General features: G+C 44.1%; 2 protein-coding genes and 1 pseudogene across 3 annotated transcripts; 2 read left to right on the top strand and 1 right to left on the bottom strand.

Annotated features, from left to right (window-relative positions):
- Positions 1-3,505: 3,505 nt before the first annotated feature.
- Positions 3,506-9,029, bottom strand: sars2 (seryl-tRNA synthetase 2, mitochondrial). Of its 2 annotated transcripts, XM_038973820.1 has the most exons (16): positions 8,759-9,029; positions 8,312-8,407; positions 8,167-8,196; positions 7,921-8,061; positions 7,619-7,673; positions 7,456-7,519; positions 6,072-6,177; positions 5,707-5,754; positions 5,366-5,474; positions 5,161-5,206; positions 4,945-5,032; positions 4,713-4,825; positions 4,420-4,513; positions 4,172-4,264; positions 3,970-4,035; positions 3,506-3,850 (listed from the first exon to the last, which is right to left on the bottom strand). In XM_038973820.1, exons 1-16 carry the CDS (start codon positions 9,026-9,028, stop codon positions 3,710-3,712), a joined length of 1,560 nt encoding a protein of 519 aa, XP_038829748.1. In that variant the 5' UTR covers position 9,029; the 3' UTR covers positions 3,506-3,709. The 2 variants fall into 2 exon arrangements, with proteins under 2 accessions (XP_038829748.1, XP_038829749.1); XM_038973821.1 differs by lacking the exon at positions 8,312-8,407.
- Positions 9,030-9,280: 251 nt separating this feature from the next.
- On the top strand, positions 9,281-14,951 carry LOC120029046 (kelch-like protein 12). Its single transcript, XM_038974337.1, has 5 exons — positions 9,281-9,785; positions 11,622-11,775; positions 12,243-12,321; positions 12,513-12,740; positions 12,921-14,951. Exons 1-5 carry the CDS (start codon positions 9,780-9,782, stop codon positions 14,401-14,403), a joined length of 1,950 nt encoding a protein of 649 aa, XP_038830265.1. The 5' UTR covers positions 9,281-9,779; the 3' UTR covers positions 14,404-14,951.
- Positions 14,952-16,086: 1,135 nt separating this feature from the next.
- On the top strand, positions 16,087-26,834 carry LOC120029171 (annotated as a pseudogene).
- The last annotated feature ends 416 nt before the right edge of the window (positions 26,835-27,250 follow it).

The raw sequence follows: 27,250 nt of genomic DNA, 5'->3' as shown, positions 1-27,250 counted from the left end.
GAAGCAACATCTCAAGATATAAGTCAGGAAGTTAAGGCTTGGTCGCAAATGGGTCTTCCAAATGGACAATGACCCCAAGCATATTTCCAAAGTTGTGGTAAAATGGCTCAAAGACAACAAAGTCACAAAGCCCTGACCTCAATCCTATAGAAAATTTGTGGGCAGAACTGAAAAAGTGTGTGCAAGCAAGGAGGCCTACAAACCTGACTCAGTTGCACCAGCTGTCAGGAGGAATGGGCCAAAATTCACCCAACTTAGTGTGGGAAGGTTGTGGAAGGCTACCCGAAACGTTTGGCCCACGTTAAACAATTTAAAGGCAATGCTACCAAATACTAATTGAGTATATGTAAACTTCTGACCCCCTGGGAATGTGATGAAAGAAATACAAGCTGAAATAAATAATTATCTTGTCACGTCCTGACCATAGAAAGCCTGTATTTTCTATGGTAGAGTAGGTCAGGGCGTGACTAGGGGTGTTTAGTCTAGTTTATTATTTCTATGTAGGGTTCTAGGTTTATTTTCTATGTTGGTGTTTGTGTATGATTCCCAATTAGAGGCAGCTGGTAATCGTTGTCTCTAATTGTGGATCATACTTAAGTTGCATTTTTTTCCACCTGTGGGTTATGGGATATTGTTTGTTTAGTTGCCTGTTCCCATTGCATTGTCGTCACGGTTCGTTTATTCTTTATTTTGTTTTGTATTTGCTTAAGTTTCACTTTAATTAAAATATGTGGAATTCGAAGTATGCTGCGCCTTGGTCCGACCATCATTATTACGAACATCGTGACATCTCTATTATTCTGACATTTCATATTCTTAAAATAAAGTGGTGATCCTAACTGACCTAAAACAGGGAATTTTTACTGGGATTAAATGTCAGGAATTGTGAAAAACTGAGTTTAAATGTATTTGGCTAAGGTGTATGTAAACTCCCGACTTCAACTGTATACATAGTGAGGTGATTGAACATTGCCAGGAAATAAAAAGAAAGTCATTGAATTGTTTGGCCTAAAAGTAGCCGGATCTATTTTTAAGGCCAAGACAGTCACATGCCAAGCAGCTAACAGGACAGAAAAGGACCTTGTAATCCTCCCTCAAGGAGGAAGTGGAAATCTCCATGTTATTAGTTCACAGCCTCACAGGGAGTCCAATGAATTGTACACAAGCGCTAAACGACTGAGTCACTGAACCCCTGACATATCTCATTAAAGCCACTGCCTTCTCTGTGTCAATAAAGCTAGTCCCATGGTGCGTGAATCAATTGGTCATTGATAATGGAGGTCAATGGTAACGGGGGCTGTTAGTTGTGTGGGAGAGTGTTTCTTCCTAAACTGGGACACAGATCCTTTAAAGCTGCAATCCCATGTTGATTGGCTTGGCAGGCCTCCAGTCACCCGCTGTATACCAAAGGCAATTGGCAAGGAGATTTGGGTCTGTATGTTCACACACACATAGGTGACTTTAACACCTCTACACAGTGCGCACAGAGCATTAGCCTTAAGCTCAGTTATATTTTCATATAACACTTATATAATACATGTACAGCCTACCCTCCCGTTCTCACAACATTACATCCATACATCTTTACTCCCAAAACACTGATACAAAACTGCTCACATCAAACCATGGTCATCGGGTCAATACTTGGATATTCAAACAGGACATGGTTGTAAAAGATTTAGGTTAAACAGTTACATGAGCGCACGTGCACTGTTTTCGTCACCTGTCGTGCGCGACAACATAATTCATATTTAGGTTGATGTAGAAATACACTTGATTTATGTCATTTTTACATAAGAGTATATCCAATACACACATGCGATAACAATCAATATGTAGGCAATCACAGGGGAAACCTAACTCGCTTTCTGGATAGGCTACGGACAGATTTAGCGTTACTGACCAACCGGATAAGGTGCGCTCTAAACAAATTATGTAATAAGTCGATCTTGATCCTAAATCTTAAAAGCGAAGATATATCCTACCAATTTACCTTTTTGTACTTTTGTCATTTTGGTTGAATTGTCGCACAATCCATTCTCCCCTCCGTTTTATTTATAGGCTATATTATCAAAATATAAACATGCTCTAAATAGCATAAACATTCTGCTTAACTGCAATCAATAACCTACAATCACACGTTTTAGCTAATGTCCCAAGCAAAGCTATAACTAAAATGCCTATAGGCTGTTAGAACAGGCAAGCTATAATCTCGGCTAACATACGCGTTATCTAACACTGGATACGCTCATACACTGATTGATCAGCAGCCTCACAAATGAATCCCTGATTTTCCTTACCTCCACTGAAGGTCCAAAGCAACGCCGTGAAAATAAGAACTCCCATAGGATCTGAATATAAAGGCCTTAAAGAATAGGAAATAACCTTGAAATAATAATGCGGCGACCTCATTATCAAGTCGAGCGAGGACCCGCTGAGGAGGAGCTGAGGCGCGTGTGCTTGGCTCAAAGGGCCAGGTGATGCAGGACAGGTCTGGAGGATGATGCCCCGTCAAGGAGTAACAACTAACGCAGTGATAACGAGAGGATTGCTAGCACCAAGCTGTTGACCACATCTGACCGGAGGTAACGCAAATTCTCTGGTGTTCAATCTCATGGCTCAGCAGCAGATTTGTATTACAACACATAACCTGCCATGCTGTTGGCATTTAGGCTTTACGTGAAGAGGGGGACGGGAGACACATTTGTTTTATTTTAACAAGGAGTGTACATTTCAATTATGTGTTATTATAACTGGGTGGTTCGAGCCCTGAATGCTGATTGGCTGACAGACATGGTATATCAGACCATATACCACGGTATGACAAAACATTTGTTTTTACTGCTCTAATTAAGTTGGTAACCAGTTTATAATAGCAATAAGGCACATTGGGGATTTGTGATATATGGCCAATATACCATGGCTAAGGGCTGTGTCCAGGCACTCCGCTTCGCATCATGCATATACACCTCCTCATGCCTTATTGTTTAATTATAGGAGTATCTAGCACAATTAATTACACATTGAGGTGATGACATGTAATGCCCAGCCTAATGGGCACAGCATTTTGTCCACAAAATGTGTTTTGTGTTTTCTGACTATTGGAAAGGGGAACATTATACCTCTGGGCTTCATTACCAATTCTATTCTAATCCATTTCCCAGCATTAAGGATAGGAACGCAGTCATTACAGCAATGTTTTGTGCCTCTATACTCAGTAATTCCAGTGTGCTAGTACTTCCAGGCAGTGGACATGAAGGACCCTGTGTTCCCTCTCCTGAATGATACGCTTCTGACAGAGCAAGCACTGCACCTATGTGGGGCATAAACAGGGGTCCAATGAATAAAACCACCAGATCTGAAATACTTATTTGCCATAATATGTTGTTTTTGAGTATATTTACATATAAAAGCGTCTAGATTTGAGCGGAACTGTGTTCTCTGAAAGTAGCCTACTGTGTGGTTGCAGATCCTGAATTGTTTTAATGATCAACATGAGTTGTGAGAAAATGACATTTTTGTTTAATTTAATACCGTTGAATTTTTTTGCAGACAAGAACAGGACAGTTTATGATACAGTGTCATCGTGACACACATTCACAAACAGTATGACATGAATATATTTACATGGCAGAGCAACACAGAATAAGTAAACATGCAGATGGAAAAGGCTTCAGTTCTCCTGATGTAAGTGTGTTGGTGCATGATGTCATCTGGGCTTTGGGACAGGGCGGGGCATGCGATTGGGCTGGTTTGGTCCGATGTATTTCAAAGGAATGTATTTGGGCTTTTCAATCACCTCCAACCCCAGGAAGGGCTGCAAGGCACGAGGCACTAACACTGTCCCTTCCTGAAAATGGACATGTGAGTGAGATATAGAGAGTAGCATGTTATCAGAGACACTTGTTTTCATGATGGGTGAATGTATTCATCAATAGTATTGGTGATACAGTCGGCGTTCTCTCTTACCTTGGTCTGATGAGTCTCCAGTATAGCAATGATAGTACGGGGAATAGCACACGCTGTGGCATTCACCTAGACCAGAACACAAAGAATTAGACATTTTCGAATTAGAAAAAACTTAAATGGTTCATCTGTTCTTGTATTACATTTAGTGCATCAGAAATACTGAATCTCACAACATACAGAATATCCCCCTTCCTGGTCTCACCGTATGAGCATAGTGTAGGCTACCATCCTCCCCCTCATATAGGATATTGAGGCGTCTGCTTTGGTAGTCTGTACAGTTAGACCCACTGGAGATCTAAGGCAAGCCAATGGAGAAACAAAAACATCAAGCCTGGATAACAAAACCGACCCCAATGCTCTGACAAAGCAATAATGAGAAATTATTTTCGAACAAAAACAATATTCATCCAGGATATGATTAACCAATCATAGTTGTGCTATCACTCCCACCTCGCCATAGCTGTCCCTCCCTGGCATCCAGGCCTCAATGTCGTACTTCCTGTGTGCTGGGCGACCTAGCTCCTGGGTGGGCATGTCCAGTACTCTACAGGTAGAGAGAACGCAGCGGTTACAGAAACACTCTTGCTAGGGTTTAATGAGTAAAGTCAATACTGTGTGTGAGTATTTGCACAAATAATATACTTATATGTAAATATATGGCTATGGTGTATGACTCAAAGCATAAGAAATGCATCTATCCAGCCACATTGAGTGTATGCAGAGAGCCAGAGAGGAGCAGTGACCTATAGTGGAGCTCCAGGGAGGAGAAGATCTCCTTCTGCAGGGACAGGAACTCCTCCAGCATCTGAGAGCTCTCCTCCCCAGTCTCATCTGCAGTCACACCAAACATCTCCACCTGGACAGACACACGAGCAGAGGATGAGAACACAAGGGTACTTTAACACCATGCATCAAATATGGCAGACAACATGGTCCTTGGTTGATTCTATAAGATTTGGCTTTGTTTCCTATTACCTTGTTGAAGTGATGTACTCTGTAAAGGCCCCAAGTCTCTCTGCCTGTGTCCGTCTCAGCCCTGTAACATGTGCTACTGCACACAGACCTACAATGGAAAAACCAGTCCATTCAGCTAATAAAAACACATAGGGGGTACATGTATGGGGTACATGTATATGTTACACTGGATTGTCAGCAAACCAAACGTACAGTATTACAAATAAAGTGCCTCACCTGACAGGAAGGTCCTTCCAGTTAACAGCATGGTCCATAAAATAACCTAGAAGAGAAAAGGACATTTTCTGTTTACAGCAACAACGGCACACTAGTATATCACTACTAATTATTAAGGTTTTTCCATGGCCTGTCCATTCTCACCCACACAGATGACCTCACCCCACGACCTCCCCATCACAGCCCAACTCATACATGGCCTCACCTGCTATGCCCACCTCCCCTGTGCCAGCCAGGTTGAGGTCAGGGAAGCAGGCGGGGTCCAGAGAGTACACCTGAGACCTGTGGGCATGGGGCTGCATTCCACAACCCTCCTGTATGTATGAGAGAGGAAGACAGAGAGAGTGAGAGAGTCTCCAGAGAAAGAAAGAGAGAACGTGTCAGTTTGGAGAAATGTGACTTGTGAAAACTGTCTCACTACTAGGTACACACATTGCACCTTAATCTCTGAATGCGTTACTCTCTTTTTCCAGTTTGAATATTGTTATGGATTCATGTCTGCAGTGCATACTGTAGCGTAAATGAAGGATAGAGTCAGATACTCACAAATACAGCCCCCTTCAGCATGTCTGGCACAACCATAGGTATAAACCCCTGAGAGAGAAGGAAAAATACGGACTTGCTTTCAAAGTAGGGAGACATGTATTTATTCATCACTGCTACAGTTGTTATGATATATATATAGTGCCATTTCTATAGTTTTTTTATTATCATTTTCATTATTTTATTTCACTTAGTCCTGCATGCTGGAGCTCGAAACGTAAGATTTTCACTGTACCCTGCAATCACACCTGCAACCTTGTACATGTGACTATTAAACACTCAGAATCTGAAATGATAATCACACATTTTGCAGATATATTCATCTATTCTCCCTAATAACACAGTCGAACAAAGGGTATCTTACACACCCGCTGCTGCAGTGTTTCCAGGGCGAAGTTCTGTAGAGCAGACTGGAGTCTGGCCCCCGCTCCCCTTAGATAGTATGACCTATGACCTGAGACATGGGCAAGACGCCTGCAGAGAGAAGATCGGAGTAAACCACATGATTTAACCTTTATTTAACTAGGCAAGTCAGTTAAGAACAAATTCTTATTTACAATGACGGCCTACCGGGGAACAGTGGGTTAACTGCCTTGTTCAAGGGCAGAACAAAATATTTTTACATTGTCAGCTCGGGGATTCGATCCAGCAACATTTACGGTTACTGGCTCAACGCTCTAACCACTAGGAATATTTTAGATGACTAAAGTTCATATTTAATTTAGACAATGTTATGCATATTTGGAGTTTCTGTAATACACATGATTTCCAGTCTTCTATTTGTTACACTGAAGGTGCAGGTTGATGGTCACTAAACTTGAAGCTAAATGTTCTGAATTACTTGATACTGATTGATGACGCGAGACTGGAGATACAAGGACCGAGGACGCTGATTATTATTGTATTCTGTGAAACAGTGCGATTCTGTAGCAGCTGACAAAGTCACAGCCTTTTGTTTTGACCTCCTAAAGGCCTCTCAGGCTGGTGTTTACAGAACAGTTGTCTGCTGATGAGGATATAAGGACCTTCTCAGTGCAGGCCAGTTAGACATTTTCTCTGCTTCTGTGCTGGAGGTGTCTCCCTGCTGCAACTTGTAATAAACCGGATAGATTTTTTATTGACTTTACCAACGACTGCTCTCCTTTTTGTTCACCTGGAAATTACAGAGGGTGAGAGTTGGTAATTAAGTTTAAAAAAAAAAATATATATATATATATATATATATATATATATATATATATATATATATAAAGATAAGACATTAATCTCAAGGGGAAATTAGAAACAAAAGATTGCTAATCTGAAAATCTAGCAAAGACCCTGGCCATCTGCTGTAGAAAAAAAAAATCTAGACAAAGAAACAACTCATGCAATATTAAGAACCCATTTACTAATGACAAGCCCTAGGCTACATATTGTTAACAACAATACCAGAGGATAACGCTGGTGAGCCCCTGTTGTTTGGCTGCACTGTTGATGAGGTTTAGTTATGTGTTCACCGGTACGCCTTTGCCAAGAATACTGGGACTGAAGGATCAACTGATCAAAATGAACAGAGAGATAATATTGAGGAACAACGAGAGAGAGAGCGAGAGAAGAAATGTTGATATAAAGAGAAAGACAGGAAGAGAAAAAAAGATGATAAACAGTGAGGAGAGAGAGTAAGCAGAGTGACATGAAGAGACAGGGGTATAGAGAGAGCGACACGAGGAAGAGAGAACAAAAGCCAGAGAGCAGACCAGTGTGCCTAACCTCTGTCTGATAAGACCAAGCTCCTCCCCGATCTCTAGGTGTCTCCTGGGTTTGAAGTCAAACTCTGATGAAAAAGGTCAGAGACAACTGCATATCAAATACTGCCCTACTTTGTACGTCGATGAGATCATGAGGACAGCATGTAATTGTTCCGCCTCCTCACCTGGCTTCTGTCCAACCAGCTCCACCACTCTCGCTTGGCTCTCATCTCCAATTGGCTGAAAGAGGGAGATGGGGGGGGGGGGGGGGGGTTGAAAATTAAACTAGTTCCAAACTATAGATTTTTTCAGATATGCAAAAAAATGTCTTCCAATAGTTGAAAGTCTGTCTCTGCATAGGTCTCTCTCAGAATGATTCTCTAACAACATATATTTGCCTCACACCTGTGTGTGTGTGTGTGTGTGTGTGTGTGTGTGTGTGTGTGTGTGTGTGTGTGTGTGTGTGTGTGTGTGTGTGTGTTCTCACCACATCGGGGTGTGTGGTGTTGGGCAGCCTCAGGGCTCGGCCATAGTGCTCCTCCTCCAGCTCACTCTCTCGGGGGTAAAGCTGGCTCAGCCGATGACGGATCTCCCGACCCTCCTTCGTAGCCTCCTTGAACTCAGGAATCTGAACAAAATAAGGAGCTACTTACTCCAAAAGGGTATTCTCTCTGTTCAGCCTTGATGTTAAGTGCAAATACCATAAGGCCACAGCAGGCAAGGCAGAACTTACATTAGATAGGGCTTTCTTGTCATTCTGGTCCTATGAAGAGAAGGGAAATGTTTATTACAATAATTCCACAAAATAATATCTCATCATAACATGATTTTTTTTTTGAAGCACAGGTATTGGTATCATTGCCAACATATCAACTGACCACAAGAGCCCGAACTCTATGACTGATCACTTTCTTCTGCTTCTCCAGCTGTGAGATTTCCTTTCGCACTGCCTCAAGTTGCTGCCAAACACACACCTGCAGCACACACTTACATCAGAAACACACCCCTAAAATAGGCCAATAGAGATCAGGCAATGTGCTTGATACTAATGCAGTAGGCTACACCGCCTGCATGTACTTCAAGGCAAATGACACACAGCATATGAAAGCACAGAGGCAATTTTTACATTTACATTTTAGTCATTTAGCAGACGCTCTTATCCAGAGCGACCACTGCGCCACCCGGGAGACCCGGGCAATCTCTCTTGCACATCAAATACACTTTAATGACTTGATGGTCAAGAGAGCATGCAAAGTGCATGTGACTAGGCTACATCTACAGTATTCAACATGGTGTGGTGAGATGGTATATACAGAAAAGCTTACGATCTCCCTGACATCTGCTCCCCGTAGGTCCCCTTTCCGAGTCTCCACATTGGCAATGACTTTGTCAGTCTCCTCGCACACAAGTCGCATGTCCAAGTCTGGCTTGTCACTGTAGCCATCGCGGACATGTTCGTACAGACTACTTCGCACCTCATGTGTGGAGCGGCTGGGGGTAAATACGTTTGTCCCCTGCCTTGTAAAGTGTCTTGAAACAGGTTTTAAGACATTCAATGTGCCAAGCCGAACAGCAATGCCAATGCAAGTCGCCATGTTTCAATGCGGAAGTAGGTTGGTACATAGAGGCGGAACCAAATAAGACAAATTCTATGAACAATATTTGTAACAAATGTAATGTACTGACTGTGTGTTTATAAAGTCGAAAAACATAAAATATTGCTTACATTTGCTTTAATTATAAAATAAGGAGCACGAGCGAGTTCAAAACTAAACGTCACATCCGTGCACTGGTTCAAAGGTTAGCCAATGAGACTAGCGGAACCATTGCATTGCGGTAATGCGGTTCAGAGAGGGAGACGAGTGAATTGTGCGGCCGACAACAGTCAGGCAGGTCTCCGGGACAAGAAAAACAGTATTCTATGTTTTTTTTTTACATCCGTAATGTGTTTGAGTTGTTTGTGTTTTATGCCATGATTGACTAATTCCCCTGATAAGACAGAAAGGGACGCTTTGGCGGATGATTTTTAGAGAGCTGCATTCAGCAGTTGCTAACAAACGTTAGCTAGCCGCCGCCGGGCGGTCTGTTGTTATAGCCTGCATGGTGGTTCTGAGAACCATGAGCCGTGCTGCACCCCACACTGGAGGCCGTACTCACTCAAACCAGGACAGGCAAGGCGGATTGGAGGGTGGGACACACGGATGTCAACTGTCAGCTTCCCTTTTTGACTGACTACAGACAATCGGGCCTAAAGGAGAAGCTACTAACAGTAACTGTCTGGCCCCTGGTGACATCCACACAATCAGAGCCCAGGACAGGACCACCAAGTAGGGTAGTCTCCCCTTAATGAAGGTAACGTCAACAACATTGTTGTCATTTTGTGTCACTTCCTGAATGTACCCTGTTGATTTTCCCAATAAGAGAGAGGATTAGGGAATGGTACCTTAGAGCTTTGCAAGACATTCATTCAGCCTTTAGCTCAGAGTTGGATACGATTCATTAAGGACTTAGAAGTTGATCTTGACCATAACCCTCTAATTACTCTTAGATAGATTACCTAGATCTATCTACTAGAGGTCGACCGATTATGATTTTTCAACGCCGATACCGATTAATCGGCCAATTTTTATTTATTTATTTGTAATAATGACAATTACAACAATACTGAATGAACACTTATTTTAACTTAATATAATACATCAATAAAATCAATTTAGCCTCAAATAAATAATGAAAAATGTTCAATTTGGTTTAAATAATGCAAAAACTAAGTGTTGGAGAAGAAAGTAAAAGTGCAATATGTGCCATGTAAGAAAGCTAACGTTTAAGTTCCTTGCTCAGAACATGAAAACATATGATAGCTGGTGGTTCCTTTTAACATGAGTCTTCAATATTCCCAGGTAAGGAGTTTTAGGTTGTAGTTATTATAGGACTATTTCTCTCTATACCATTTGTATTTCATTAACCTTTGACTATTGGATGTTCTTATAGGCACTTTAGTATTGCCACTGTAACAGTATAGCTTCCATCCCTCTCCTCGCTCGAACCAGGAACACAACAACAACAGCCACCCTCGAAGCAGCGTTACCCACGCAGAGCAAGGGGAATAACTACTCCAAGTCTCAGAGCGAGTGACGTTTGAAACGCTATTAGCGCGCATCCCGCTAACTAGCTAGCCATTTCACATCGGTTACACCAGCCTAATCTCGGGAGTTGATAGGCTTGAAGCACAGCGAAGAGCTTCTGGCAAAACGCAGGAAAGTGCTGTTTGAATGAATGCTTACTAGCCTGCTGCTGCCTACCACCGCTCACTCAAACTGCTCTATCAAATCATAGACTTTGTTATAACATAATAACACACAGAAATACGAGCCTTAGGTCATTAATATGGTCGAATCCGGAAACTATCATCTCGAAAACAAGACGTTTATTCTTTCAGTGAAATACGGAACCGTTCCGTATTTTATCTAACGGGTGGCATCCATAAGTCTAAATATTCCTGTTACATTGCACAACCTTCAATGTTATGTCATAATTACGTAAAATTCTGGCAAATTAGGCAGCCCAAACCGTTGCATATACACTGACTCTGCGTGCAATGAACGCAAGAGAAGTGACACAATTTCACCTGGTTAATATTGCCTGCTAACCTGGATTTCTTTTAGCTAAATATGCAAAAAAAAAAAAACTTACCTTGGCTTCTACTGCATTCGCGTAACAGGCAGGCTCCTCGTGGAGTGCAATGTAATCAGGTGGTTAGAGCGTTGGACTAGTTAACTGTAAGGTTGCAAGATTGAATCCCCCGAGCTGACAAGGTAAAAATCTGTCGTTCTGCCCCTGAAAGAGGCAGTTAACCCACCGTTCCTAGGCCGTCATTGAAAATAAGAATGTGTTCTTATTAACTTACTTGCCTAGTTAAATAAAGGTGTAAAAAAATATATAATTTTTTTAATAAAAATCGGCCAAATCGGTGTCCAACAATACCGATTTCCGATTGTTATGAAAACTTGAAATCGGCCCGAATTAATCGGCCATTCCGATTAATCGGTCGACCTCTTATCTACATCAAATTGTAATTATAACTGGCCACCATCTTGTGTATCTGGCTCCTTGACAGAAATGTTTTTTGTTGTTGTTAAAGGTTCCTGATATTCCTGTTTATCTATGTTAACTCTTGACTATTTCCAGATGAGTGCAGTCCGTGGAGGAACAATCACCTGGCGGCCACAGCCCTGGCAGGATGGTGATAGTGGGGGTGGGGAGCCCCTTTCGGACAGCGACTCCGAAGAAGAGGACTTTCCCGATGACAGCACCACTCCTTTAGGAGACTACGTCACACATGGTATGGTAGAATGGGAACGTCCAAATGATTGCATCAGTCATGTTACTCAGAGAGCTCATCATGTGCTGCCTATATATGTGTGTGTACCTGTCAAAAGTTTGGACACACCTACTCATTCAAAGGTTTTTCTTTATTTTTACTATTTTCTACATTGTAGAATAATAGTGAAGACATCAACAATATGAAATAACACACATGGAATCATGTAGTAACCAAAAAAGTGTTAAACAAATCAAAATATTTGAGATTCTTCAAAGTAGCCACCCTTTGCCTTGATGACAGCTTTGCACACTCTTGGCATTCTCTCAACCAGCTTCATGAGGAATGCTTTTGATGTTTTGATGTCTTCACTATTATTCTACAATGTAAAAATAATGTAAAAACCCTTGAATGAGTAGTTTAGACACACCTTTTGACTGGTACTGTAAGTCTCATTCGCCTCACTTTTTACTTCTTCTCTCCCTCAGGCTTAAAGCAGCTACTGGATGCTCAGCAGCTGTGTGATGTCACTCTGTTAGTGGAGGGGAAGAGGTTTATGTGTCACAGGTGGGGTCAATGACCTTCTCTCAATTCTAGTGTACTACATCCAGACAGTGCATGTTGCTACACACAAAGGAATATGTTACACACACTTAGATGCCTACTGCTGTTTCAGTACTCTAGTCTCCTGCAGTTCATTGTAGTCACACCCTATCTCACCCTTATGTGAATGACGTCGTGCTTCTGCCTCTCTTCAGAGTCCTCTTGGCAGCGGTCAGCCCGTATTTCCGTGCCATGTTCACTAGCCCGTTGGTGGAGTCCCGCCTCACTGAGATCCGATTGGAGGAGGTGACGCCATCAGTCATGGAGACTGTCATCCAGTTTGTCTACACTGGGGAGGCGGGGCTCTGCCTGGACACGGCCGAGGACCTGTTTGTGGCGGCCAATCGGCTTCAAGTGATGCCTCTGCAGGACCTGTGCTCCAGGTAACTATATAGTCAGTGCTGCCTGATATAGATGCGTTGTATTTTCCCCGGTCCAGAATGCTTCTCATACTCCTAAGCATATGCAGTTCAGTAACTGCCACAGAGTTTTGATAGCATTTTAAAAAGCCATCTTTCTTTTATTGTCTGGTTTTCCATCCTCAAACATCTGTGTGTCTGTAGGTTCCTGTTTGAACACCTGTCTGTGGACAACTGCCTGGGCATGTACTCTCTGGCCCGCTCCCACCACGACCAGCTGCTCCTGAGGGCCTCTCTGAGGCTGGTGGCCCAGCACTTCCCACGCGTGGCCCGCCAGAAGGACTTCCTGCTGCTGGACCCAGGTACCCTGGGCAGCCTGCTGGGCTCTGACCGCCTGGGCATAGACTCTGAGGCAGAGGTGTATGACGCGGCGCGCCGCTGGGCCGAGCACCAGCCCCTGGACCGTTACAGCCACATGCCGGCCCTGCTCCACCACCTCCGCCCTGGCCTGCTGTCCCTGGAGGAGAGCCAGCGGCTGAGCCAGGAGCTGGGCCCTGCGGCGGCCGGGGAGGGCCTGGGGGGTCCGCTGAGGCCCCGGGAAGGCATGTTCGAGAAGAAGATAGTGTGTGTGGACCTAAAGCCACGGGAGGACGAGTCGCTGAACGAGAGGGACTTCACGGTGGACTGCTTCGACCCACGCACAGGAAAATGGGAGAAGCTGGCTGCCCTGGGCTCTCTGCTGTGCCCAGGTTGCACGGCCATTGGGGGGCGGCTGTTCGTAGCGGGGGGCATTCTGCGGGGGGGCACGGTGTCCACGGAGGTCCATGAGTATGACTCTGTGTTGGATCGCTGGCAGGAGCGGTCGCCCATGGTGCAGCCCCGGGCCATGCTGGGTCTGCTGGGCTGTGGGGAGTCACTCTACGCCCTGGGGGGCTGCAACAGAGGAGCCATGCTGGACTCCTGTGAGATCCTGGACCTGGCCTCTCTCCAGTGGGGCCCCGGGCCCCGTCTGCCCCTGCCACTGCGCTCCTTTGCCTGTGCCGCTCTGCGCGGCCGCATCTACCTGCTGGGCGGCACCACGCTGGAGCAGAACCGGGCGGTGGTGCACGCTGGCGTGCTCATCTACCACACCCTGACTGACTCGTGGACCCGCGTGGGACTGGACTCTGGCGCCACCTGCCTGGCCGGAGGGGTGGCGGTGCGGGGAGGGGTCTGTGCCATTGGAGGCTACATGAGGGACGCCACGAAGTTTATAGATGGAAACTACACCCATCTGGAACCTCTAGAAGCCACGGGGCGGGTGCTGTTCTTCAGGGAGGGCCGGGGCACAGGGGTGGAAAGGGAGGTGACAGGGGCGGTGGTGTCTGAGAGGGGCGGGGGCGGGGGGAGTGACCGAGCCCCCAGTCCGGTGGTTTTCCCGGGGTTGCCCAGGCGGATTGCTGCCGGGGGCGTAGCCAGGTGGAAACGCAGGATATACGTCCTGGGCGGGGAGAACGGCTCCCGTTTCTATGACAGTGTGTACTGTTGGAAGCCTGGCTGGCGCAGCTGGGTCCAGAGACGGGAGAAACTACCCGGAGACACGGGGGGAGTCAGCCAATTTGGCTGTACCACCCTCAAGTTCCCCAAGAAACACATCCTGTCCCGGCTGAGACTGGCTCGGGAGGACCGCAATCCTGATGATGACTAGCCACAGCCGGACTAATGAGTTGTGGCTAAGACCAGCATTCATGGGGTTTCAGTAATGAAATGTTATCAACTTTTTACACTTGAGACAGTGGGGGGGAAGGGGACTCGCATCTGAATGTAACCACCGTATGCCACAATAACACTAAAGTTCTTCACAAAAATGATTTGAATGCATTTAAATGGTTTGAAACTTGTCTGCCTGTTGAGAACACATCCTCAGCCTTCTATAGGAATTTAACGACTGCATAGGACTATGTTTTGGATGACTGGCTGCGAATGCTTATTGAATTGTTTTATTTCTGCCTTTTCTATTCCAGACATTCTGAAATTCACTAAAGCATCCCATGTATGTAACTTTAGTCTTTCACTTTTCAATGATTCCAGGGCCATGTTCATTAGGCACGAAACGGAAGAAAATGAACTGAAACAGGGAAGGACAACCTACCAGGACTTGTCCAATAACCTAAACATTCATTTTCATTTTCCATTGCAACATGTTTTGTAATGTTTTTTTGATTTAATGCTCTAATAAACATGACCTAGATTTCAGTCACTTGTTATTTTTGGTCAGTTTCTCTTCATCGCTATTCACCCTAACACATCCTCCTCCAATCAGATATAGTGTTATCATCTGAGGGGATAATGTGGTTTTGTAATCATTATTGTCGCCAAATGATGTTTTATTTAATTTTCAGATGCATGGGTTACTTACCGCAAGAGCAGGCAGATCCGCCAGAATACCTGACACCTATTTGTTTTATTTTGGATTTTAGTTGAACACGCCCCTTTGGTCTATAGAGCTGTGTGAAGATATTCAGAGTTTAAATGTGTATGTGTGTTGGGGTGTGAATGTTGGATTATGGTATGTAACAACAGGGGAGTCCCCCCCCAATCCCTCACACCCCTTAAGAGAAACGTCACCTGACTGATGTAATCTGATGTATGTTTTTGAACTGAAAGTCAAATTGATAATTTGATGACAGTTATGCTATCAAAAGATTAAAGGAATTTTCTTAAGATTTTTGGGATTATTCTCCTGTTTTACAATTTTCCTCTGGGCTACGACAACCGGTCCATGTGTCCGTTTGTCCTTCTGTCATTTTGCATATGTTACTAAAAGAGAAGAAATCATAAACCAGATTTACATTAGAATGGACGGTCTTGTAGTCACTCATGCACGCACACATCTCGTAGTCTCCCTCAACACATTTCCAGCAGGGTGGGGGTGAAACCATTGGTCAGAGCTTTAGGCATATTTTGGGTCACGATAAACCAAAGGTTAACACCTGTAACATTCATTTAATTTAGTTACCGATATAATTTGCACACGGAAGAGAAAATCAAATTTGTTTGACATGTTACGATAGGTTGAACTGAACTAATGGAGTTTATTTTACTAGAACTGAACCGTGTGTGTACTGTAAGTGAACATTGAAGAGGCTAGGCGTTAATTATTACTGTCATTAATAAACCTCAATCAGCCTCCTTTTCTGGCGACCAAAAGGTCTTCCTGACCATTCTCTCCTCCTTCACCTTCTCTTATGCCTTATCGGCTGTTAGAATGTGAACCCTGTAGTTAATAGACAGTAGTATTATCATTATCCTTTCCTCCAAGTCTTGGACTGATATCCCTTGGTTTGACATTATTACGACCGTTGACGCCTTTCTTCCTTTTTGTTGAGAAATGGAGAATCCCTCGTCTGAAACCACACCAGAGAAGGGGACCATTAATAATCTAGCTGATATCTTGGTCATCATCGGCTACTTCATTCTGGTCATTGGAGTGGGCGTCTGGGTTAGTAGTACACCTATCTGTATCTGTCTACAGGTCTGTAGCCTACATAAACCCACAAGACCAGCATTTACCTCTTTTCATTCTGAAAAAGAAATGTCCCTTTTTCAGAACCCTGTCTTTCAAAGATAATTCGTAAAAATCCAAATAACTTCACAGATCTTCATTGTAAAGGGTTTAAACACTGTTTCCCATGCTTGTTCAATGAACCATAAACAATTAATGAACATGCACCTGTGAAACGGTCGTTAAGACACTAACAGCTTACAGACGGTAGGCAGTTAAGGTCACAGTTATGAGAACTTAGGACACTAAAGAGGCCTTTATACTGACTCCAAAAAACACCAGAAAAAGATGCCCAGGGTCCCTGCTCATCTGCGTGAACGTGCCTTAGGCATGCTGCAAGGAGGCATGAGGACTGCAGATGTGGCCAGGGCAATAAATTGCAATGTCCGTACTGTGAGACGCCTAAGACAGCGCTACAGGGAGACAGGATGGACAGCTGATCTTCCTCCCAGTGGCAGAACACGTATAACAACACCTGCAAAGGATCGGTACACCCGAACATCACACCTGCGGGACAGGTACAGGATGGCAACAACAACTGCCCGAGTTACAACAGGAACGCACAATCCCTCCATCAGTGCTCAGACTGTCCACAATAGGCTGAGAGAGGCTGAACTGAGGGCTTGTAGGCCTGTTGTAAGGCAGGTCCTCACCAGACATCACCGGCAACAAGGTCACCTATGGTCACAAACCCACCGTCGCTGGACCAGACAGGACTGGCAAAAAGTGCTCTTCACTGACGGTCGCGGTTTTGTCTCACCAGGGTTGATGGTCGGATTCGCGTTTATCGTCGAAGAAATGAGCGTTACACCGAGGCCTGTACTCTGGAGCAGGATCAATTTGGAGGTGGAGGGTCCGTCATGGTCTGGGGCGGTGTGTCACAGCATCATCGGACTGAGCTTGTTGTCATTGCAGGCAATCTCAACGCTGTGCGTTACAGGGAAGACATCCTCCTCCCTCATGTGGTACCCTCCCTGCAGGCTCATCCTGACATGACCCTCCAGCATGACAATGCCACCAGCCATACAGCTCGTTCTGTGCGTATGTTCTGGGAATGGCCAGCGAAGAGCCCGGACCTCAATCCCATTGAGCACGTCTGGGACCTGTTGGATCAGAGGGTGAGGGCTAGGGCCATTCCCCCCAGAAATGTCCGGGAACTTGCAGGTGCCTTGGTGGAAGAGTGGGGTAACATCTCACAGCAAGAACTGGCAACTCTGGTGCAATCCATGAGGAGGAGATGCACTGCAGTACTTAATGCAGCTGGTGGCCACACCAGATACTGACTGTTACTTTTGATTTTGACCCCTCCTTTGTTCAGGGACACATTATTCAATTTCTGTTAGTCACATGTCTGTGGAACTTGTTCAGTGTTTGTCTCAGTTGTTGAATCTTGTTATGTTCATTCAAATATTTACACATGTTAAGTTTGCTGAAAATAAACGCAGTTGACAGTGAGAGGACATTTCATTTTTTGCTGAGTTTAGTTTTGAATCTACATAGTTTGAAATTATAGCTGATTCTCTCCATGTGCAATTTATCATAATGATGTCTTATGTCAAACTGGGTATTTGTATAGCTCTATTTATTGACATTTACAATACAGTAGAGTAGGCATACGTAGGTAAACCACTGCTTAGGGCTTACATCCAGGGAATGTCCTGTCTTCCAGTCTATGTTTCAGACCAATCGTGGCACTGTGGGAGGGTACTTTTTGACAGGACTATGACTTGGTGGCCAGTGAGTTCAACTTCATCTTTAACCTCTTTGCCAACTCGTGTATTTGAACCCTTATTGAACTGTATTTCAGCTAACCCTTTGGGACTCTGCTTCCACTAGTTTTTGCAGTCACCTTTCTTGTCTTGCCCAGTCCCATTGTATACATTACAGCCTGTATGTGAGTTAAAGGACAGTACCACTCCAAAATAATTTTTTGATCTTTGTTTCATTAGTCCCAAAATGTTTTGCATGTCAGCAGACAAGTTTTCAAGAGCTAGGATTTTCAAGAAGCAATGTGTCACATGCCACATCATCACGACGATGTGTTTTTCCTTTAACAGTTCTCCCCCGTCTCTCTCTCTCTAGGTTGGAGCGTCACTGTTTGCCAGTCATTTTGGTAGTGGTCGCTTTGTGGGCCTTGCTGGTACCGGAGCAGCCGGTGGAATTGCTGTGGGGGGGATTTGCGTGGAATGTAAGTATAATTTGACGCCTTAAAAGATGTTATGACATGTTATTACAGGGTTTCGAGTACACGACACAGTGACAATACTTTCTAATATGTGCTGATCAGGAAATTGAGAATCTTCTGACATTGGAGCCCTCTCTCTACCCAGGCCTTGTTTATTGTGCTCCTATTGGACTGGCTGTTTGTCCCTGTCTACCTCACAGCGGGGGTAAGTTACACAAGACCATGATATGCCAGCTAACATGGCATACTGGAGAGATTTGTGTCCATTTGTAATTTCTGCATTTCTTGTTGCTTAGGTAATTACAATGCCTCAGTACCTGAAAAAGAGGTTTGGGGGAACCCGGATCAGTTTGTACCTCTCCGTCATTTCTCTGTTCCTCTACATCTTCACCAAGATCTCTGTAAGTGTAGGACAGGGCTCCCCAACCCTGTTCCTGGAGAGCTACCGTCGTGTAGGTTTTCGCTCCAACCTTAATCTAGTGCACCTGATTCGAATTATTAGCTGGTTGATGGGTTAGTTACAACTGGAGTTACAGCAAAAACCCACAGGAGGATGGCTCTCCAGGAACAGGGTTGGAGAGCCCTGGTCTGGGACAACAATATGTGGCACTGTTTGTAACATGCTATAAACGTCCCCCACAGTCCTTTATCATGACATTTTCTTCAATATTGATAGTATCTGTGGTATTTCTAAGTCTCCTGAGTTCTGTACGTTTGATTGAGGTATGAAAGGCATTGCGATATAAACATACCCGTGGACCAGTCTGACTGTCTCCTCATCTCTCTCTCTCCAGGTGGACATGTTCTCTGGGGCTGTGTTCATACAGCAGGCTCTAGGCTGGAACATATATGTGGCTGTGATAGCCCTCCTCTCCATCACAGCTCTGTACACAGTCACAGGTAACATCTGTTTGATCAAATTATACACAAAACGCTTTCATTACTTGTTGTAGAAAAGGCAGTCCACGATTAAGGAGAGGTCATGTTTGGAAAAGATTAACCATAGGAAAAAACAGGGCCTTAAGCATTTTGTCTGTTACCCTCGACCCACAAGCACAGCTGATTCTACTTGTCAACTTATCATCAAACCCTTGACAAGTTGAATCAGGTGTTTTTTTCCAGGGCTACAACAAAAATGTGTGCTGTTGGGGGTACTCGAGGACTGGAGTTTGGAAACACTGTCCTAGATAAGGAGTTCCCAAACTCGGTCCTGGGGCCCCCCCTGTGTGCACATTTTGGGAAACCCTGTCCTAGATGACCTCTGTAGTTTGTTCATCAACTGGGTTATTGTTGCCTAGTCACCTTACCTCTATGCATATCTACCTCAGTCACTCCAGTATCCTTGCACATGTAAATATGGTATTGGAACTGACTTTAAAAAATATTTCCTGTCTATAGTATGCTTGCTTACTTACTTTGTGTATTTAATATTTCTTATTCTTATTTCTCGTGTGCTTTTTTCTATTACTACATTGTTAATGATTATTGCATTGTTGGGTTTTGAGTTTGCAAGAAAGGCGTTTCACTGTATGTGACATTATAATTTGAAATGTGTTAATCTGTAATGACCTGTTTTGCTCACTAGGGGGCCTAGCTGCTCTGATGTACACAGACACCGTCCATACATTCGTCATCATCGCTGGCGCCTTCAGCCTCACAGGTTTCGGTAAATTTTGTCCTGTGTCCAGAGTGCCACACATTCCATCTTGTTGACTCCACTTGTTTCTCAACGCATGACGGAGTAACAAGAAATGGAGATGTTTCTTTATCGGTGCTTAAATGCCCTTTTATCTACTGTACTTTTTGTTTATGCATACATGTGTATAGATGACGTAATGTATAATAACTGATACCAATGATGTATAGATGATGTTATGTATTATAGATAGTGTACCTCCAAATGAAATACTGTACCATGTTTTGACTATGACTGCATTTAGTGTCTCAACTCTATTTGAGTGGTCCACAATGTGACTTTTAAAATGTGTATTTTGTATAGTCAACTATTCTATCATTGTGGAGTGACACTTTAATAAATATTTTTAACTCATGACTCAACTGGTCATGAGGAATTAGTTGCGGTGTCTAGTGGATCTGTTAGTGCAGCCCTTCCTTACTCCCTCTCTCTCTCACTCACTCCCTCACTCACTCACTCCCTCCTTCATCCAACCTCCCTCTCGCATCCACCACCACCTTTAGTAAACCACTTCCTTGATTCAGCCTCACTGTAGACCCCCCTGTACAGTGCCTTGCAAAAGTATTCATCCCCCTTGGCGTTTTTACTATTTTGTTGCTTTATAACCTGTAATTTAAATGGATTTTTATTTGGATTTCATGTAATGGACATACACAAAATAGTCAAAATTGGTGAAGTAAAATAAAAAAAAAACGGAAAAGTGGGGCGTGCATATGTACAGTTGAAGTCGGAAGTTTACATACACTTAGGTTGGCGTCATTAAACACGTTTTTCAACCACTCCACAAATTTCTTGTTAACAAACTATCGTTTTGGAAAGTCGGTTAGGACATCTACTTTGTGCATGACACAAGTAATTTTTCCAACAATTGTTTACAGACAGATTATTTCACTTATAATTCACTGTATCACAATTCCAGTGGGTCAGACATTTACATACACTAAGTTGACTGTTCCTTTAAACAGCTTGGAAAATTCCAGAAAATGATGTCATGGCTTTAGAAGCTTCTGATAGGCTAATTGACATAATTTGAGTCAATTGGAGGTGTACCTGTGGATGTATTTCAAGGCCTACCTTCAAACTCAGTGCGTCTTTGCTTGACATCATAAGAAAATCAAAAGAAATCAGCCATGACCTCAGAAAAAAAATTGTAGACCTCCACAAGTCTGGTTCATCCTTGGGAGCAATTTCCAAACGCCTGAAGGTATGTTCATCTGTACAAACAATAGTACGCAAGTATAAACACCATGGGGCCACGCAACCGTCATACCGCTCAGGAAGGAGACGAGTTCTGTCTTCTAGAGATGAACATACTTTGGTGTGAAAAGTGCAAATCAATCCCAGAACAACAGCAAAGGACCTTGTGAAGATGCTGGAGGAAACAGGTATAAAAGTATCTATATGCACAGTAAAACGAGTCCTATATCGCCATAACCTGAAAGGCCGCTCAGCAAGGAAGAAGCCACTGCTCCAAAAGACTACGGTTTGCAACTGCACATGGGGACAAAGATCGTACTTTTTGGAGGAATGTCCTCTGGTCTGATGGAACAAAAATAGAACTGTTTGGCCATAATGACCATCGTTATGTTTGGAGGAAAAAGGGGGATGCTTGCAAGCCGAAGAACACCATCCCAACCGTGAAGCACGGGGGTGGCAGCATCATGTTGTGTGGCTGCTTTGCTGCTCATGATGCCATCTACAAAATAGATGGCATCATGAGGGGAGAAAATGATGTGGATATATTGAAGCAACATCTCAAGACATCAGTCAGGAAGTTAAAGCTTGGTCGCAAATGGGTTTTCCAAATGGACAATGACCCCAAGCATACTTACAAAGTTGTGGCAAAATGGCTTAAGGACAACAAAGTCAAAGTATTGGAGTGGCCATCATAAAGCCCTGACCTCAATCCTATATAAAATTTGTGGGCAGAACTGGAAAAGCGTGTGCGAGCGAGGAGGCCTACAAACCTTACTCAGTTACACCAGCTCTGTCAGGAGGAATGGGCCAGAATTCACCCAACTTATTGTGGGAAGCTTGTGGAAGGCTACCCGAAACGTTTGACCCAAGTGAAACAATTTAAAGGCATTGCTTCCAAATACCAATTGAGTGCATGTAAACTTCTGACCCACTGGGAATGTGATGAAAGAAATAAAAGCTGAAATAAATCATTCTCTCTACTATTATTCTGACATTTCACATTCTTAAAATAAAGTGGTGATCCTAACTGACCTAAGACAGGGAATGTTTACTAGGATTAAATGTCAGGAATTGTGAAAACTGAGTTTAAATGTATTTGGCTAAGGTGTATGTAAACTTCCGACTTCAACTGTATTCACGTCCTTTGCTATGAAGCCCCTAAATAAGATCTGGTGCAACCAATTACCTTCAGAAGTCACATAATTAGTTAAATAAAGTCCACCTGTGTGCAATCTAAGTGTCACATGATCTGTCACATGATCTCAGTATATATACACCTGTTCTGAAAGGCCCAAGAGTCTGCAACACCACTAAGCAAGCGGCACCATGAAGACCAAGGAGCTCTACAAACAGGTCAGGGACAAAGTTGTGGAGAAGTACAGTTCAGGGTTGAGTTATAAAAAAATATCTGAAACTTTGAACATCCCACAGCACCATTAAATCCATTATTAAAAAATGGAAAGAATATGGCACTACAACAAACCTGTAAAGAGAGGGCCGCCCACCAAAACTCATGGACCAGGCAAGGAGGGCATTAATCAGAAAGGCAACAAAGATCATCTATAAGTCTTTGCTAGGTATAGCTCCGCCTTATCTCAGGCGGATTGGAGTATCTGTCCATAGGACCACTTTAAGCCGTACACTCCACAGAGCTGGGCTTTACGGAAGAGTAGCCAGAAAAAAGTAATTGCTTAAGGAAAAAAAATAAGCAAACACGTTTTGTGTTCGCCAAAAGGCATGTGGGAGACTCCCCAAACATATGGAAGAAGGTACTCTGGTCAGATGAGACTAAAATTGAGCTTTTTCGCCATCAAGGAAAACTTTATGTCTGGCGCAAACCCAACACCTCTCATCACCGCAAGAACACCATCCCCACAATGAAGCATGGTATTGGCAGCATCAGGCTGTGGGGATGTTTTTCATCAGCAGGGCCTGGGAAACTGGTCAGAATTGAAGGAATGATGGATGGCGCTAAATACAGGGAAATTCTTGAGGGAAACCAGTCTTCAAGCGATTTGAGACTGGAACGGAGGTTCATCTTCCAGCAGGACAATGACCAAAAGCATACTGCTGAAGCAACACTCAAGTAGTTTAAGGGGAAACATTTAAATGTCTTGGAATGGCCTAGTTAATGCCCAGACCTCAATCCAATTGAGAATCTGTGGTATGACTTAAAGATTGCTGTACACCAGCGGAACCCATCCAACTTGAAGGAGCTGGAGCAGCTTTTCCTGAAGAATGGGAAACAATTCCAGTGGCTAGATGTTCCAAGCTTATAGAGACATACCCCAAGAGACTTGCAGCTGTAATTGCTGCAAAATGTGGCTCTACAAAGTATTGACTTTGGGGGTGAAGCACTGGGGGGAGATGTTGTAGAGCTGGTGCTTCAGGGACTGGTACGTGGAGGGCAGTGAATAGTTATGCACGCTCAAGTTTTCAGTTTTTTTTGTCTCATTTCTTGTTTGATTCACAATAAATATTTTGCATCTTCAAAGTGGGAGGCATGTTGTGTAAATCAAATAATACAAACCCCCCAAAAATCAATTTTAATTCCAGGTTGTAAGGCAACAAAATAGGAAAAATGCCTAAGGGGTGTGAATACTTTCGCAAGCCACTATACATCCCCCAGTCCACTCCTCCTGACCTCTGCACCCTATGTGACAGTGTGTGTGTGTGTCCCTCATCCTTTCTCTTCCTGTCCTCAGCCTTCTTTGAGGTGGGGGGCTACAATGCTCTGCTGGAGAAGTACAGGTTAGCACTGCCCTCCACGTACCAGTCCCTGAAGCACCAGCTCTACAACATCTCCCCCCAGTGCTTCACCCCCGAAGACGACGCCTTCCAGCTGCTTAGGGACCCCGTGACCGGGGACCTGCCCTGGCCGGGGGTCCTCTTTGGCATCGCCATCGTGGGCGGCTGGTATTGGTGCACCGACCAGGTAAATAAGCTCATAGGAACACAGTGGATGGAATTCATATTGATATTTCATATTGCATTTACTGTAGATGGCCCATTCAAAACTGTGATTAGATTTGAGTTGGCACATTGCTGACTGAATCTAATTTGAATGTGTTACATAATGTTGATGTCTGCTCTGCTCATTCTGTTGCTATGGTGAGAGATACGTAAATTAGATGGATGTGAAATAACATGGATCAGATGGAAAGATTGAATCGTTGGTTGAGTTGATCTGGGATCTTCCCCCATGTCTGTGTATAGGTGATCATGCAGCGCTGCCTGGCGGCCCGCAGTCTGACCCATGTGAAGGCGGCTGCATCATGTGTGGATACCTGAAACTGCTCCCCATGTTCCATATGGTGTTCCCTGGAATGACCAGCCGCATGTTCTTCCCAGGTGAGTTCCCAAAATATGCCATCATAGGATTGACAGAGTTGAGTGGAGAGTTTGATCTTTTAGGTTCATTAACAGGGAAGCAAGCACACAGCAAAAAAAAAACTAAATTATAAACAGTTTGTCAAACTTTTGATGCCTTTTTCTTTTACCCTGAAGGGGGGGGGGGGGGGGTGTTCCCTCTATTTTCCTCCTGTCATTATGGGCTCCATGGTAACATGGAGCCTGTCTTCTCTCTCTGTTGACAGATGAGGTGGGTTGTGTGGTGCCAGAAGTGTGTGGGACGGAGGTGGGCTGCTCCAACATTCGCCTACCCCGAACTGGTGGTCTCTGTGATGCCCAATGGTGTGAAGTCTCTCTCTGCTGAAATAGTTGCTCAGATCTGGGTGACACTTTTACTGTATAATTGTTATTTTTACACATAATTTACTGCGTGCAGTTGTGTGTCGATGGCTACCAAGGTTTTTAGCTCTCCCATCATCTTACCTTAATCCCCCCCCTCCCCTCCTCTCCCCCAGGTCTGAGGGGCCTGATGCTGGCGGTCATGCTGGCGGCCCTGATGAGCTCCCTGGATTCCATCTTCAACAGCAGCAGCACCCTGTTCACCATGGACATCTGGACCCGCTTCAGACCGCAGACCAGAGAGAGCGAGCTCATGATCGTTGGCAGGTCTGGGCCTTTTTTCACTTGGTTTAAATAGGAAAACTTGGTTTATGTAGAAAAGTTCAGCTCTCCCAGACCATTTGCTGGAGTAGGTCAATATAACGTATGCTCCAATAAAATGGCTGCCTCACTCCGTCTCGCCCTCTGAGTGTGGGTCCTCGTCATCGTATCTGCTGGATCCCTGTGGTCCAGGCAGCCCAGAGCGGTCAGCTGTTTGACTACATTCAATCAGTGACCAGCTACCTGGCCCCGCCCATCGACTTAGTCTTCTTCCTGGCTGTGTTTGTGAAGAGGGTCAATGAGCAGGTGAGGTCAGAGGGTGTGTTTTCTAGTTACAAAGCAAATTGTTATGAGATGACATAGGGAAAGCATTGTTGATGTAACCTATGAGTGTGAGAGACATCTGGGCCCGTATTCACAAGGCATCTGAAGGTAGTACTGCCGATCTCAGATTAGACCCCCCTTCATAAAACCTTGATCAAAAATGCCAAACTGATTCTCGATCAGCACTCCTACTCTGAGACAATGCAGGCCCAGACATATTCCACTGGATGAACTTTTCCTTCTTTGATTACTGTGGTACTAAATTGACATTTGTTTCTTTCAGGGGGCATTTTGGGGCCTGATGTGGGGCCAGAGTTTTGGTTCCCCTCAGACTGCCCCACTCTGGTGTGTGGGGTCCATTACCTCTACTTCACTGTGCTCCTCTTCTTCTGCACCTCCATCCTGGTGCTGCTTGTCAGCTACTATACACTGGCCAACAAACATGTGAGCGCTTGCATCAACACTGTTTTATCAAATGCCTGCATCCATATCATTAATGCAGGGGACTCTTACCCACTATTATGAGAACTTACTATAAACCTATGGTGGTATGCATCTCCCCATATAATGCTCTGTGAGTGAGGTCTGATGGAACTGAAGTGCTGGGGAGGATAGCACGCAGGGAGGCAGGGGAGAAAAGCAGAGAAGTCTGACAGCCCAGGTATGAGAAACTTCCACTACACACGGCGCAGTCGAGCGGATCTAATCCATTATGCATTGTGGGTAAGTTGACTGACCGATCTAAAAATGAGTAGTTATTTATTATGCAAGGTGATTTGTAGATCAGTCAGTCTTGACTCACCTGCAAAGTCTAACAAGCCCATAATCTTGTTTTGATTTCTTTCCTTTGTTAGTGGATGCTGAAGAACCCAAATCTGGTATCTGTTGTCTCATTGGCTGGTTCTGTGGCATCAGCAGCTCGCAGAGGAGGTTACTGAGGCATCCAAAGAGCTGCCTGACATCAGTGAGGAGGTTAGAGGCATCCAAAGATCTGCCTGACATCAGTGAGGAGGTTACTGAGGCATCCAAAGAGCTGCCTGACATCAGTGAGGAGGTTAGAGGCATCCAAAGATCTGCCTGACATCAACAACATTCCTCCATAAGGGCTCCTCACTGATGCTGATGGCTGTGGCAGTCTTCTTGTGGGGTTACTATGCATGAGGGGGCTAGTAAAAACGGCAATGTGACCACTGATAATCATTTTCACTAGATTCTGAATTAAACCAAACTGTATGTCTCATACCTTTTGTTAGTGTACACATAGGTACAAACATCTCTTCATGATAAATAGTCCTTTGTAGGACTTTTCCTTGTCCCTTTCTTGTAATATTATCATTATAAAAATGCAATTCAAGTTATGAAATTGGGTATGATAACCAATAATCCACAATCCTTTGCTAAACCTTGACATTAGCATACACTTCTCCCCTCTAGTGGCCATATGATGCCATTGCATATATCAAGTGTCACTTTGTCCTCCACATGACTCAAGTTGATGCAAGACAATTTCAAATCTATATCAATATTATCAATTGTTTTTTTAATTAGAAGTCTTTACAGTGTAGGCCTATCAAAAT

The sequence above is a fragment of the Salvelinus namaycush genome, chromosome 34, assembly GCF_016432855.1.
Source record: "Salvelinus namaycush isolate Seneca chromosome 34, SaNama_1.0, whole genome shotgun sequence".
Classification (NCBI taxonomy): Eukaryota; Metazoa; Chordata; class Actinopteri; order Salmoniformes; family Salmonidae; genus Salvelinus; species Salvelinus namaycush.
The sequence above is the reverse complement of the archived record's forward strand: the minus strand, read 5'-3'. Positions and strand labels throughout refer to the sequence as shown.

Bases quoted from the DNA above. Each gene is read 5' to 3' on its own strand.
- sars2 (XM_038973820.1), bottom strand. From the start codon at position 9,028: ATGGCGACTTGCATTGGCATTGCTGTTCGGCTTGGCACATTGAATGTC. The intron at 5,755-6,071 runs GTGTGTAAGATA...CTTCTCTCTCAG, and splicing joins TGGAAACACTGCAGCAGCGG to GGGTTTATACCTATGGTTGT. The intron at 4,514-4,712 runs GTCACTGCTCCT...CTCTACCTGTAG, and splicing joins TCCCTGGAGCTCCACTATAG to AGTACTGGACATGCCCACCC.
- LOC120029046 (XM_038974337.1), top strand. The intron at 11,776-12,242 runs GTATGGTAGAAT...TCTCTCCCTCAG, and splicing joins AGGAGACTACGTCACACATG to GCTTAAAGCAGCTACTGGAT. The intron at 12,322-12,512 runs GTGGGGTCAATG...GCCTCTCTTCAG, and splicing joins AAGAGGTTTATGTGTCACAG to AGTCCTCTTGGCAGCGGTCA.